Source organism: Symphodus melops (assembly GCF_947650265.1).
Source record: "Symphodus melops genome assembly, chromosome: 1".
Classification (NCBI taxonomy): Eukaryota; Metazoa; Chordata; class Actinopteri; order Labriformes; family Labridae; genus Symphodus; species Symphodus melops.
Genome location: NC_136691.1, coordinates 44,744,508 through 44,756,358, shown reverse-complemented (window position 1 = coordinate 44,756,358; position 11,851 = coordinate 44,744,508). Strand labels below are relative to the sequence as shown.

The window sequence follows — 11,851 nt, the reverse complement described above, 5'->3', positions numbered from 1 at the left end:
CATTTCCATTTACCATTTAATTTATGATAAATGACCTTTGGCTGCCACCCTCCAGAGAAAATTGTTAGACAGATAGAGATGTAACAATAAACAAATGATTCCCCCTCTTTGAAGATGTAAGGCGGTTGCGTCTTTCATGTGTTCCCGCAGAGGCTTGTACTCATGTGGACAACACATCTGCTGTCACGTTTGATCAGAGAAACCTTGACTGTATGTGTTTGGGTCTCTGAGTTTGCTGCAGTTTCATAACCACCTCAGAGCTCCAGCTATATTTCAGATGTGACAGTCTGGTATAGGAGTAATCCACGGGATTAAATCATGTTTTCTGCAAATCGTGTATCGTTTTGAGACTGTCTTTCAAAAAGAGTGTACAGGACATGGTTTTACTTGGATTGACAGACTTATTTTGAAAGGCAGGTTGGGGTAGGTAAAACCAGCATGATTTTGAAAGTAGCATCCTCTCTGTTCTCTGTATTCACCCACCCCCTCCCCTCTATGCTCCCCTTATTTTTCGTTTCTTTTTCAGAGCACATGAATTATTAATTACTGTCAGGACCTAAAGACAATTTCAACCAAAATATTGTGTATCTGGAGAAAATTACCTACCCTTCCTATAAAACAAGTGCATCTAATAAATCTAAAAAAAAAAAACCTATTTGCAAACGATAAATGGACAAAACTTTACTATCAAATAATGACTTATGATCCTCTAACTTTTCGTGTCAACATAATGATAGACATTGGTAGTTTTGAGGGTAATGCAACAATGACTTTTAGATGGATTATCAGAACATTTGGTACAGCTCAGACTTGAGAGAGAGAGCTCCTGTCTTTTTATTTAACTACAACTTCAGGGCAAATTTTGTATTTGTTCAACTCAGAAAATACCTGCCAATTCAATTACAGCCTCAAATAAGATATTCTTTTTTTGTTAAAGTGAGTGGATCTTTTATAGCAGAGTTATACACTTAACTGACACAGAAGAATACAGAATTAAGGGAATAGCTACCACTGTTCTCTGCTTTTATCAAGCTATAACAACTAAACTCTAAAGTCTTGTTTTTTTAAAAACAGCATTCATTAAAACTCATTATTTATGGCCTTATGCAGACCCATAAACACAGTAAATCAGCAGTTTGATATAAAGACAGCATATATAATTTGTTCCCGCTTTCCCTTGAGAAAGGATACGCCTCAATTTGTGTTCATTTTAAAGTATGTATCCTTTGAGACCATCCTATGGTTGATATTTCTTGAATTTACTTTATCCCTTTAACCTCATCCAGTCAGTACGTCAGAGACAGCTGCACTTACAGGAGGTGTCCCATAAGGTTACATTTTGGGTCCCTTACTAGCTTCCTTATGCTGTCCTTGTCATCTATGTTTGAGAAATGTGATGTCTTGTTCCATTTGATTTCAGATGATGTACTAATCTAGAGTAATTGTTCACTGCAGGCCTTACTTGATTGTATGAGAGACATTAAAATGTTGATGTAACAGAAACAGATATAGAATGATGGCTCTAAAAATACAGACTAACAGAAGGCTAGAGTTTGCTTCGAGGCAGAGTTTATCTCACCGTTCAGGTTGATTCAATCTGAGAACCTGTGTAACCCAAATCCCAAATCCACAAAGGAACAAAGCAAAAAGGCAACACTCCAAAAAGTCAGGCAAAGGTGAAATGCTGAACGTACTCCAGAGAAATGTTGGAACAAGGCAACACCAATGAACTCACAACAAACGGCAAACCACAGGCAGACAAACAGTGTTTAAAAACACAGACAATCAGGGGATAATGAAAAGCAGGTGAGTACAATTTGGAAGTGGAGCACAAGATGGAAAATCACTAGGCGTGGGATCAAGAAGACAGACACAATGTTAGAGTTTGCTAAAGGGCAGAATACAAAATAAGTATAAAGTACAAAATAGTATGTATATTAAAACAGGAAAAGAAAATAATACTTAAATAAATAAAATGGAATTACAACCTGACCTTTGTAGCTTAATGGAATTTAATCAGGGTGATTCCCTTATCTAAAAGGGAAGATTATGGACACCTTGAGTTGCTGTTGGAAGCAAGCACTCTTGGCCCTCTTGCCTCTAAACTATGTGAAACTATATGAATCTTGGTTTTTTTTATTGACAGTGTTTTTCAATTTGAAAGGCAGATTTCTTTTGTTGACAAGGTAAGCTCCTATGAGCTGAGACTACAGGCCAAAGTAAAAGCCTATGTCCCTCCCAATTAGAGAGAGAGAGTGACACACATTCATAATACCTGCAATATTGAACATCATTATTTGTCTATCCAATGCCTGCAGTTGGTTCCAAATGTGCTGCTAACTTCCAAGGGGAGCCACAATTATCATGTTGCTGTCCCTCCCAAATAAGATCCGCCCCTATCAACAAATGTTTTAAATTATTGACGAAGACCCATCTCTTTTCTTTCAGAAAGTTCTATCCTGACATATTCTATACTATTATCAAAGCAGTGTAGTATATTTTAACATTATTTTAAGTTTTCTTTCATGACGTATTCATGTGTCATGTTTTATAGCACTTTTATCACTTCGTTTTTCAAATTTAACTTGACTAAGAACTTAAATTTACCTCAATTTGTGAAGGATATTTTGAGTTTTCTTTTATTTTAAATAAATCTGATATGTGACAGTCCAGTTGTGGGCCTGATTTTTTTTCCATAGAAAACTGAGTTCTGTATAAATCACAATAAGATTATCAGTTCATTTCTTAACTGTTAACCACCTCACAGCTAGTACAGTAAATTATACTCTGTCATTCATCTAAGTCAGAACAAAACTTCCGAAATGGCTGTGAAGTTGTTTTCAATAAACAACAGTTTTCTGTTCCTGTCACACTCAGTGTGCACACTTATGTGCTTTTGCAGTTTTATCGTTCATCTCTCTGAAATCATTTGCAGCTCGCTGCTCAAATAATACAGAGACACTTCGCCGTTTGGAAAAAGCAAAGTAAATAAATAGAAGAGCATGAAACTGATATGTTAGTAAAATTACGAAATTGAAAATAATGGTTAGACATTTTTGTATTTGTCAGGGAACGAAAGAGGTGTAATGGTTCTTATGAGTCAAGTAAATGTAATTTACAAGTTAACAGCTAAAATAACAGTCTTATTTTTTTATTTGTATCCTCTAACCTAACTATTGATGAAAAAGTTTGAAATTTCCCCTAATATTGTTGCAGTTTAAACTCTTGGCATTCCTTGCAGAACAGGATTTAAAAGGTACTTAAAATTAAATAATGTTCCACTGACAAAAATCATTTTAAGAATACCACCACTTACACCCTCAACAACTAAGTATGCTGTCTTTGTTTTTGTCCTACAAATTAAAAAATCCAACTTAAGTCTTTAAAGGTTTCCACAAAACGAAAAACGATTACATAAAGCCGGAATGCCCTTCAGAAGGTGTTAGACAAACATCAGTCTCCACAGCATTTTATTTTTGCTTGTGTGAGATCAGCCCACCACTCACTTGCTTTGATGTAGTGTAAAACATACAAGACTATATGCGTTGATAAACAATACACCAATACATCTTCCTGATTAGTGTTTTGCTTTACCATCAGCCTTTGTCCTCATAAAATCTAAGATTTGTGTGCATGCAGAATAAATAGAGAAATATTATTGTACATTCATCAAGTTACTTTTTGCATTGATCAACCAGCAAAGGTTTGAAATCGTCGGTCAGTGGCTCCCTCTGTTGGCAAGTGGCGATCACACAAAAACCATATACTGTTCAAACTGATGGATAGTTCTTTTTTTCCCCTCAGATACTTCAAAAGTTTGAAGTAGCTTTGTTTTGAAATATTCCTAAAATGTATCTATTTAATACCAACCCACCAATGAAAAACAGTATCTAAAATACCAATAACTTAAAAACTGATACACAAAACGAGTTTTAGAATACAATTCTTGACTGCAATAAAATGTTCATATAAGGGCTTCATATCGAGCCAAGAGCAACATGCAATGTATATTTAAAGGATCAAATATGCAGTAATTTCCCTGATACACACTTTTAAAAAGGCAGACTTACAGACTGATGTATTGATTTGCTTTTCAATCTGCATTCAGACACCTACTTGATTACTTTTGTCATTTGTTTCCACAGTGAGACAAAAACTGAAGTTTCACTGCTACCTAACTAATTTATGGTCTAACACTTTTCTGAGCTTGTTGAATCTAGCAATCTTTTGACAGTTGTTGCATGAAACTGCATTGTAAAAAAAATGTCATCTTGATGTAAAAAGTCAACTTTTTAATACAACACTATCCTTGTGCAGTTGAAAATATAACAGTAAGTCAACAGGGGGAAAAAAGCACCACATCACATTTAGCATTTTTCATCAAAAGAAACAATCTCCTTAAAAAGTTGTGTGATAGCAAATATTGTAACTTCATGAAAATAACCACAAAACAACTTTTTATATAAAAAAGGTTTAACAACTTCTTTTTTTCAGTATAAAACATTACAGAGACCCAGGCCAATCAAACAAATTCACTGTCACCATTTGAAATAATCATATATTCCCCAGGCAAACGTTCTACAATAACATACAAAGGGGGTTTCTGTTGTTAAGGGGTTTTCTGTACTTTTTTCTAGTTATGGGAAATTATTACAACACAAAACCTAACAATCACTCTTTGTTTGCTATAATATTAATGATAAAAAAAACAAATGTGAACTCCTGGTCCAATCAAAGCCCAAGCCCCAAAACTTCTGGTCAATATGGCATCTATGCAGTTTTCTGCTGGCCCTTCTTCCCAATGAGGGATTTGTGGATGTGGGGAATGACACCTGAAAACAGACAAATACAGAAAAAACAAAATCGGTCAAATTGTTTTATTAAAGGTAGCAGTGATCTGCAGGGAAATGCAGAGCGAATTGATACAAACTCACAATCAAGTAGATGTAAATACAACAAATGAAGCAAAAAAAGTCAGCTTACCTCCGCCTGCAATTGTTGCCTTGATAAGAGAATCCAACTCCTCATCACCACGGATGGCAAGCTGCAAGTGACGGGGAGTGATACGCTTCACCTTCAAGTCTTTGGAGGCATTTCCTGCCAATTCTAGTACCTGAGAGCAAAAAAAACAAAAACAGATTAGTGTTAATAGCATCATAACTCAGAAACATAAATACCTATCTGAAAGTTAAACATAACCATGCAACAACAACAACAACGAAAGTTTACTTCAGCAGTGAGGTACTCGAGGATAGCAGCACTGTACACAGCTGCTGTGGCTCCTACACGACCATGGCTGGTTGTGCGAGTCTTCAAGTGCCTGTGGATACGACCCACTGGGAACTACCAGGAAACAGACAGGACACAGTGGTTATTTTAACACGATAGGGGGTAGCTAATCTCTACAAGAAGATGGCAGCATATAATGTAACAGTAAAGTCAAAAACTGTGATATGAAGCTTCAAAGTATTTACCTGCAACCCAGCCCTCTGAGAGCGTGACACTGCCTTTGCCTTGGCTTTGCCACTGTCTTTTCCTGCCTTGCCACCAGCCTGGAGGTAAGCGTAGGACAATTTAAACAGGAAACAAAGATCTTGAACTCAGATAAATAAAACTGTGATATGAATTCTGAGGGTCTGTATATTTTCATTCCTGCATCACTAATTACAAACCAGAAAAAGCATATCAGTTAACGAAAAATTAAACTTCAAAGGGAGCACAAAAAAAATTAAATGTTAGCACACACTGCAGATAAGCAGAAAATACCATCCTGCACAGAAAAAGGTGGTGTAAACATGGATGTTTATAGTTTCATTTGTTAAGTTTCAGATACCGGTTAATCTTTTGTAGCTTTCCCGCCAACCTGAAACAAACCGAATAGAAAGTACGACGATGACGATAATGTTTACTAAATATGCTGATAATGGGGTTTTTTATAGAACCGAGATAACTGTTACTGAAATAAAACAAAAAGGGACACAAAGAGAGTTTTAAAGAGAAACACGGGAAGCTGTCAGCGGGCTCGTGACAGACATCCCGCGATAAATAGATCACTCAAGCGCCGCTCCGAGATGTTTACATTTAACGACTTTTATATAAACTAAAGGTGAACTTATATTATTATTCAGACTAATAGAAAGTTCACAGTCGATCCAGTCAACACACATTGACTAATCTACAGTCAAATAATAAGAGACTGACGGGTAACTAATAACAGACAGATAACCGTTAAGCTAACGAGTTAGCTAAAGTTAGCTCGCTAAGGGTCGCAAGAAAGACGCTACATCGAGGGGAAAAATGTTTTTTGCCTTAAATCTAATTCTTTTCATACACCACTCCACATATACAACCGGATGGCTTTACAGAATAGTGGCCCGTTACACATGCTGTTCTTGAGAACGAAAAAAATAACCAAAAACAGACTTCTTAAGCCAACATTAATGCTAACGTGATAGCTGACAGTTAGCTTTTTTAACACCTTCTGCTCCACTTAAAAACATAAATCCTACAGCTGTACATTATGTATTAATGTGCACAGATTTCCGCCGGCGCATTAAGCATCAGTCGAAGCGAACTCACCATTTTTCCGACCAGTTATTTTTGAAAGTGGAGCTGGAGTAGATAGCAAACAATTTCGGCTCCTGAAAAGCAAAGAAACAATAAACCCTTCGGAAATCTTTTTGCATGAGACCCCTCGTGGGAGTCAAATCGTCCAATCGGAGTGCGTGTTGTTACTTTGAATCTCAGTTCCAGCCAATAGCTGAACAGATTGCAGACTAGTCACCCATCCCCCCATCACCAGATCGTCGTCGTGCCTGGCTTTTGCGCACGACACCAACAAGTAGGCGGGACTTGTGTTTGAGAGTCCTTCCCGGGGCGGGCCTTCACCGTCCCAAACATTTACAAATCAATATACATCCCTTTGAGGTCACTCGGATTCAAATTATAACTACAAGTCTTGAACATCACCTTAAGGCCACTCGGATTCATATAATAACTACAAGTCTTTTAATCGTCTCACATGTGTATGCTCATTGCATTATAAATTGGCTATTGCAGCAGTAAATTCACAGAAAGACTTTGTTTTAGTTAATTTTATTAGTTTAGTTGTCAGGGGCCATGTAGACAAAAAACATTGATTTCATAGAGAAAACATGTTTCATACCAGATTCTTTCCATCTGCAGTCCCCGCTGGGCAGGTCAAAACAAAATACATTAAACAATCCAATAAAACATATACATTCATATCATATCACAATACACATGTGCTAAGACTCCACAAAGTCTATATTTAAAATATGTTTTGCATCGTTAAAGTTAAAAATATTGAATATTAAGAGGAAACACTTGCTGGAAAATAAAATTAATGAGAGCATGATTGGTTATTTGCAATCCATGTCTTGATGTCTCGTGAAAACAGATCAAATCAGTAGTACCTAAATGCACTTGAATGTCATCCAGGAGGCAGGTTTTTTCACTAAAAATGACAGACACCATTTACCAGCCAATTAAAACGCAAGAAATCCATTAGACCTTTTGATTGACAGTTGCTTCGACAAATCAGAACCCAGAACCCTGCGTGCGATTTCCTCTGCTAGCTAGTCAAGCAAAAGGGGGGGGAGTGGATGAGGGGGGTCAAAGATACGCAGAGAGACGGGCTGCTGGTGGTGAAGATGGCGGATGGGGACAGTGGCAGTGAGCGCGGTGGAAGCAGCGGTGGAGGTGGCGGAGGGGGAGGAGGAGGAGGAGGCGGCGGGTTTCAGCATTACCAGCGGGAACCGGAGACCCAGGAACTGGCCTCGAAGCGGTTGGACATTCAGAACAAACGCTTCTACCTGGACGTGAAGCAGAACGCCAAAGGCCGGTTCATAAAGATCGCTGAGGTCGGAGCCGGGGGCTCAAAAAGTCGACTGACCCTCTCCATGTCAGTTGCGGCGGAGTTCCGTGACTACCTGGGGGACTTCATAGAGCACTACGCCCAGCTTGGGCCTAGCACCCCGGAGCAGATCGCACAGTCCTCCGGTGGGGATGACACCGGGCCTAGACGGGCCTTGAAGAGCGAGTTCCTGGTGCGAGAGAACCGCAAATACTACCTCGACCTGAAGGAGAACCAGCGGGGTCGCTTTCTCCGGATCCGGCAGACCGTCAACCGAGGCCCCGGCTTCGGAGTTGGAGTGGGTGGCATCCCGGGGTCTGGCCTGCAGGCCGGACAAACCATCGCTCTCCCCGCCCAGGGCTTGATAGAGTTCCGTGACGCCTTGGCCAAGTTGATAGACGACTACGGGGGAGATGAGGAGGATTTGGGAGGTGGTGGAGGGGCAGGGGGATTCAGCGAGCTCCCCGAGGGCACCTCGATCATGGTGGACTCCAAGCGGTTCTTTTTTGACGTCGGATCCAACAAGTACGGAGTTTTCTTGAGGGTGAGCGAAGTGAAGCCCAGTTATAGAAACTCTATCACAATCCCGTTCAAAGCCTGGAGCAAGTTCGGCGGAGCGTTCAGCCGCTACGCCGAGGAAATGAAAGAGATCCAGGAGCGGCACCGGGATAAGATGTACGAGAGACGAGCCGGAGAGGAGTCCGAGGGCGACGACGTGGACGATGATTGATGGATGGATGGAGAGCTGGCCTGCTCGTGATGAAGCTGACAAAGCCTGGAGATAAATAGAGAATCAGACAGAAAGGATCGACTATTGTGTGCATGACGAATCGAGCTTTAAAAAAATGCTAAAACAACGGAGTAAAAATAAATAGTATATTTGACTGAGAAAATATTGTCTATAGCCTATAAGAGAATCATGTTCTAAAGTTTAGGTGGATGTTATAGATAAATGAGTGCAGACTGCATTAGTCAGCTCCTGTATAGGATTCCCCATTAATAAAATATATAGAAGTATATCTATATATACATATCTATATATAGATATATTGATTGTCTATTTGATAACCTCACACATGTAGCCCAGCAACCTAAGTTTGACAGTGCTCAAAATGCAGCAGTAAGTTACCAGCAACACTTCCTGGTTGATATCCAGTGGTAACAGCTCACCTGGCTCTGACCTGTTGTCTGTGAGATTATAAAAGGAAGTGGTGCGTAGTTGGGAGTGAGACAGAGCACCTGCATCACCATTGCTGTGTGTGTGTGTGTGTGAGTGTGTTTGTTTTCTGTCTGAAAAGAAAGGGACAGCTTGACCGGACAGAAAAGACAACACCCAGGGCCGCAGCCTCAGCTACAGGAGGCATCCTTGGCATCGCAGGACATTCATTCAGCCCAGCAAGGTCCCACGAGGTGATCTGTTACAAGCACATGCCACATTTGGACTCTACGGACAATCCAAATGAGTCCAAATGACCCTCCCCTTCTTCTTCTCACTGTTCCTCTCCTTTGCTCTTAGGGGGTCCTTCAGGTGCTAACCTCCTGCGCCAATAGCTGGTATGTGGTGAGGCCTGCTCACACGTGGCTTCTTTTGTCTCAGGTCCAGTGAGTCCAATCTACATTTTAGGAAATATCAGCATAACCTGTGCCTGCGCATCATCAAGAGGTTCTGAGTGCAGACACCTTCAGCCAGGTGCTGCAGCTGTGGCAACTGATGATGTCTCATATTATGCAGGCCCATTTCTGAACCCTGTGACCTTTTTATGTCAAAAGGGGACACAATGAGCACAGGCCTCTAGCACTGGTTACAATTTTCTGAGTTAAAGCTTAATATTGCAAGACTTGAGCTACGGTCTCAAGGGAATTGATCTTGTGGAATTATTTAGGGTGCACCATTTGGATCCTTTAATCTTGAACACAGACCATTAATGACTGAAGCAAGATTCAGTCTGATTGTAAGAACAATTAGGTGCTTTTGGAAAACAAAACCCACAGGGTGGTGCTGTACCAAAAGAGAGAGAACAAGAAAAATGATATACTGGGAAATAGATTTACTTATTAAAAAACAAATTCAAATATAGATACAATTATTTTTCAAAAGAGATTTATTGAAGTATGACATAGAAATATGAGACATTTATTAGATAACGATGCCTAAAGTGGCTTATTTAAAACACTAAACTTTGGATGCAATTGTCCAGGGTGATATTTCATAACTGCTTTTTTCCTAACATTTCTTTTATTTCTTAGATGAAATTAAGAAGAAGTCAACAAATTGACAACACAGTATGTTATAGCAATTTCTAGCAACAACTACATTAAAGTAGTTTGTCAGCAAACACTCAGCACTCCAGTTCACTTTACATAGCAACCAGTTGTCCCCTCGTTTCAGTCCAGCCTTTTAACCATGTTATGTCACAAATTGGCTCTCCCATCAGTCGCCATACGATGCAAACGTAAACAACCTGCAATCATCAACGTTTTGTCTCTAGCGCTCCTTTTCGAATATGATCATGTTTGCATGCCTGCTCTAACGCAGAGCTGCCTTGTGTTCTTTTATTTGCATACTCTGATTGCTGTATGGTGGTATTTATCCATATTTGAGAGCGGTTTCAAGTTTTCTTTCTTGCGATGGAAAAAAAAAAAAGTTTACTTCTCAGCCTAATAAAAAAACCACAAAGTCCCCGTGCTTTGCAGGATGACACTTTTTATTGTCCTACTTCCTTTGGTGTGTAAACCCCTCGTTGAATTTTACTTTTACTTCACCCACAACACATCCAATGCAGAGATGCCATAAAAAAAAAACATGGGAGCAATATTTGTTTTCTTTTCTATTGATTATAGATATACTATATATAATATTACACATGAGATTGAACTACATCCTTCTTCCTGTACTGTGTTACGTGAAATGGCAGCTGTTTCAGTCGTGTGTTCTGCTGTAATATTCTATTGAGTTCCTTTCAACGAGAAATAAAAGGTTTTTGCTCAGGAGAGGTGTCGGTCTTTTTATCCCCCACATCAGGGTATTAATCACTCTGCCTCTACACAACCAGTGCTATAAACTGTTGTTTTTGAGAATGTGTTTGTTAGTATTTAATGCTGCTAATGTTTTGACGATGCATCATCTTGTCAACAGATGTCAAATAATTAATGTTATTTGCAATATTCTAAATGTTAAGGGCATGTCTTTAAATAGATTAATTTCACAAACATCATGTTGTTAAATATCATCTGGTTGAAGTGTGAAGTAGGAAGAAATGGGCATGCCAACAATTTTAATGTTACCTTTGAACACCAGGCCATAAGATTTAACCACAAAGATATTTATTGTCATATTTAAACTAGAACCTTTTATTGCAAATACAATTTACACATGCATTGTTTTCAATAAGAGCAGAGAGGCTTATATAAACCAGCATGTAAAACTAACGCTCAGATCATTACAATGACAGATACGAGCTGGTGATTTCAATTATCAGATACTCCTCTCTGATGGTGTGTCGGTAAAATCATTTACAAACGATTTTGTGGTTTCAAAGATTTCTTACTGATAAGCTCAAATGCACAGTGCCCCAGTAAAAATAATTGCCCCGGAAAAAGAGTATCAATTATGAAAAAGATACATCTATCAGCTCTGATTTGCAGTGGGGTAAACAGGGATAACATTTTCTTCTGAAAAAGTAAAGAAGATTGAAGTAGTGAAAAATGGAGATACAGTGGATACAGAAAGTATTCAGACATCTTTAAAATGTTCACTCTTTGTTTCATTGCAGCCATTTGCTAAAATCAAAAAAAGTTCATATTATTTCTCATTAATGTACACCCAGCACCTCCATCTTGACAGAAAAAAAATAGAAATGTAGAAATATTTATTAAAAAAGAAAACTGCATGGTCATAAGTATTCAGACTTTTTGCTGTGGCAGGGTGGCCCGACGGAAGCCTCTCCTCAGTGCAAGATATGAAAGCCTGCATAG

At 39.0% G+C, this 11,851-nt stretch overlaps 2 protein-coding genes across 3 annotated transcripts; one reads left to right on the top strand and one right to left on the bottom strand.

Moving 5' to 3' along the window:
* Positions 1-4,271: 4,271 nt before the first annotated feature.
* h2az2a (H2A.Z variant histone 2a) lies at positions 4,272-6,821 on the bottom strand. 2 transcript variants are annotated; one of them, XM_079368951.1, is made up of 6 exons: positions 6,736-6,821; positions 6,580-6,641; positions 5,475-5,552; positions 5,230-5,343; positions 4,984-5,113; positions 4,272-4,832 (listed from the first exon to the last, which is right to left on the bottom strand). In XM_079368951.1, exons 2-6 carry the CDS (start codon positions 6,580-6,582, stop codon positions 4,771-4,773), a joined length of 387 nt encoding a protein of 128 aa, XP_079225077.1. In that variant the 5' UTR covers positions 6,583-6,641; positions 6,736-6,821; the 3' UTR covers positions 4,272-4,770. The 2 variants fall into 2 exon arrangements, with proteins under 2 accessions (XP_079225077.1, XP_079225076.1); XM_079368950.1 differs by lacking the exon at positions 6,736-6,821 and having other exon boundaries at positions 6,580-6,714.
* Positions 6,822-7,481: 660 nt separating this feature from the next.
* On the top strand, positions 7,482-10,867 carry purba (purine-rich element binding protein Ba). Its single transcript, XM_079368942.1, has one exon. It carries the CDS (start codon positions 7,626-7,628, stop codon positions 8,604-8,606), a length of 981 nt encoding a protein of 326 aa, XP_079225068.1. The 5' UTR covers positions 7,482-7,625; the 3' UTR covers positions 8,607-10,867.
* The last annotated feature ends 984 nt before the right edge of the window (positions 10,868-11,851 follow it).

Bases quoted from the DNA above. Each gene is read 5' to 3' on its own strand.
- h2az2a (XM_079368951.1), bottom strand. The intron at 5,344-5,474 runs GTAAATACTTTG...GTTTCCTGGTAG, and splicing joins CTCAGAGGGCTGGGTTGCAG to TTCCCAGTGGGTCGTATCCA. The intron at 5,114-5,229 runs GTAAACTTTCGT...TTTTGCTCTCAG, and splicing joins TCGAGTACCTCACTGCTGAA to GTACTAGAATTGGCAGGAAA.
- purba (XM_079368942.1), top strand. From the start codon at position 7,626: ATGAGGGGGGTCAAAGATACGCAGAGAGACGGGCTGCTGGTGGTGAAG.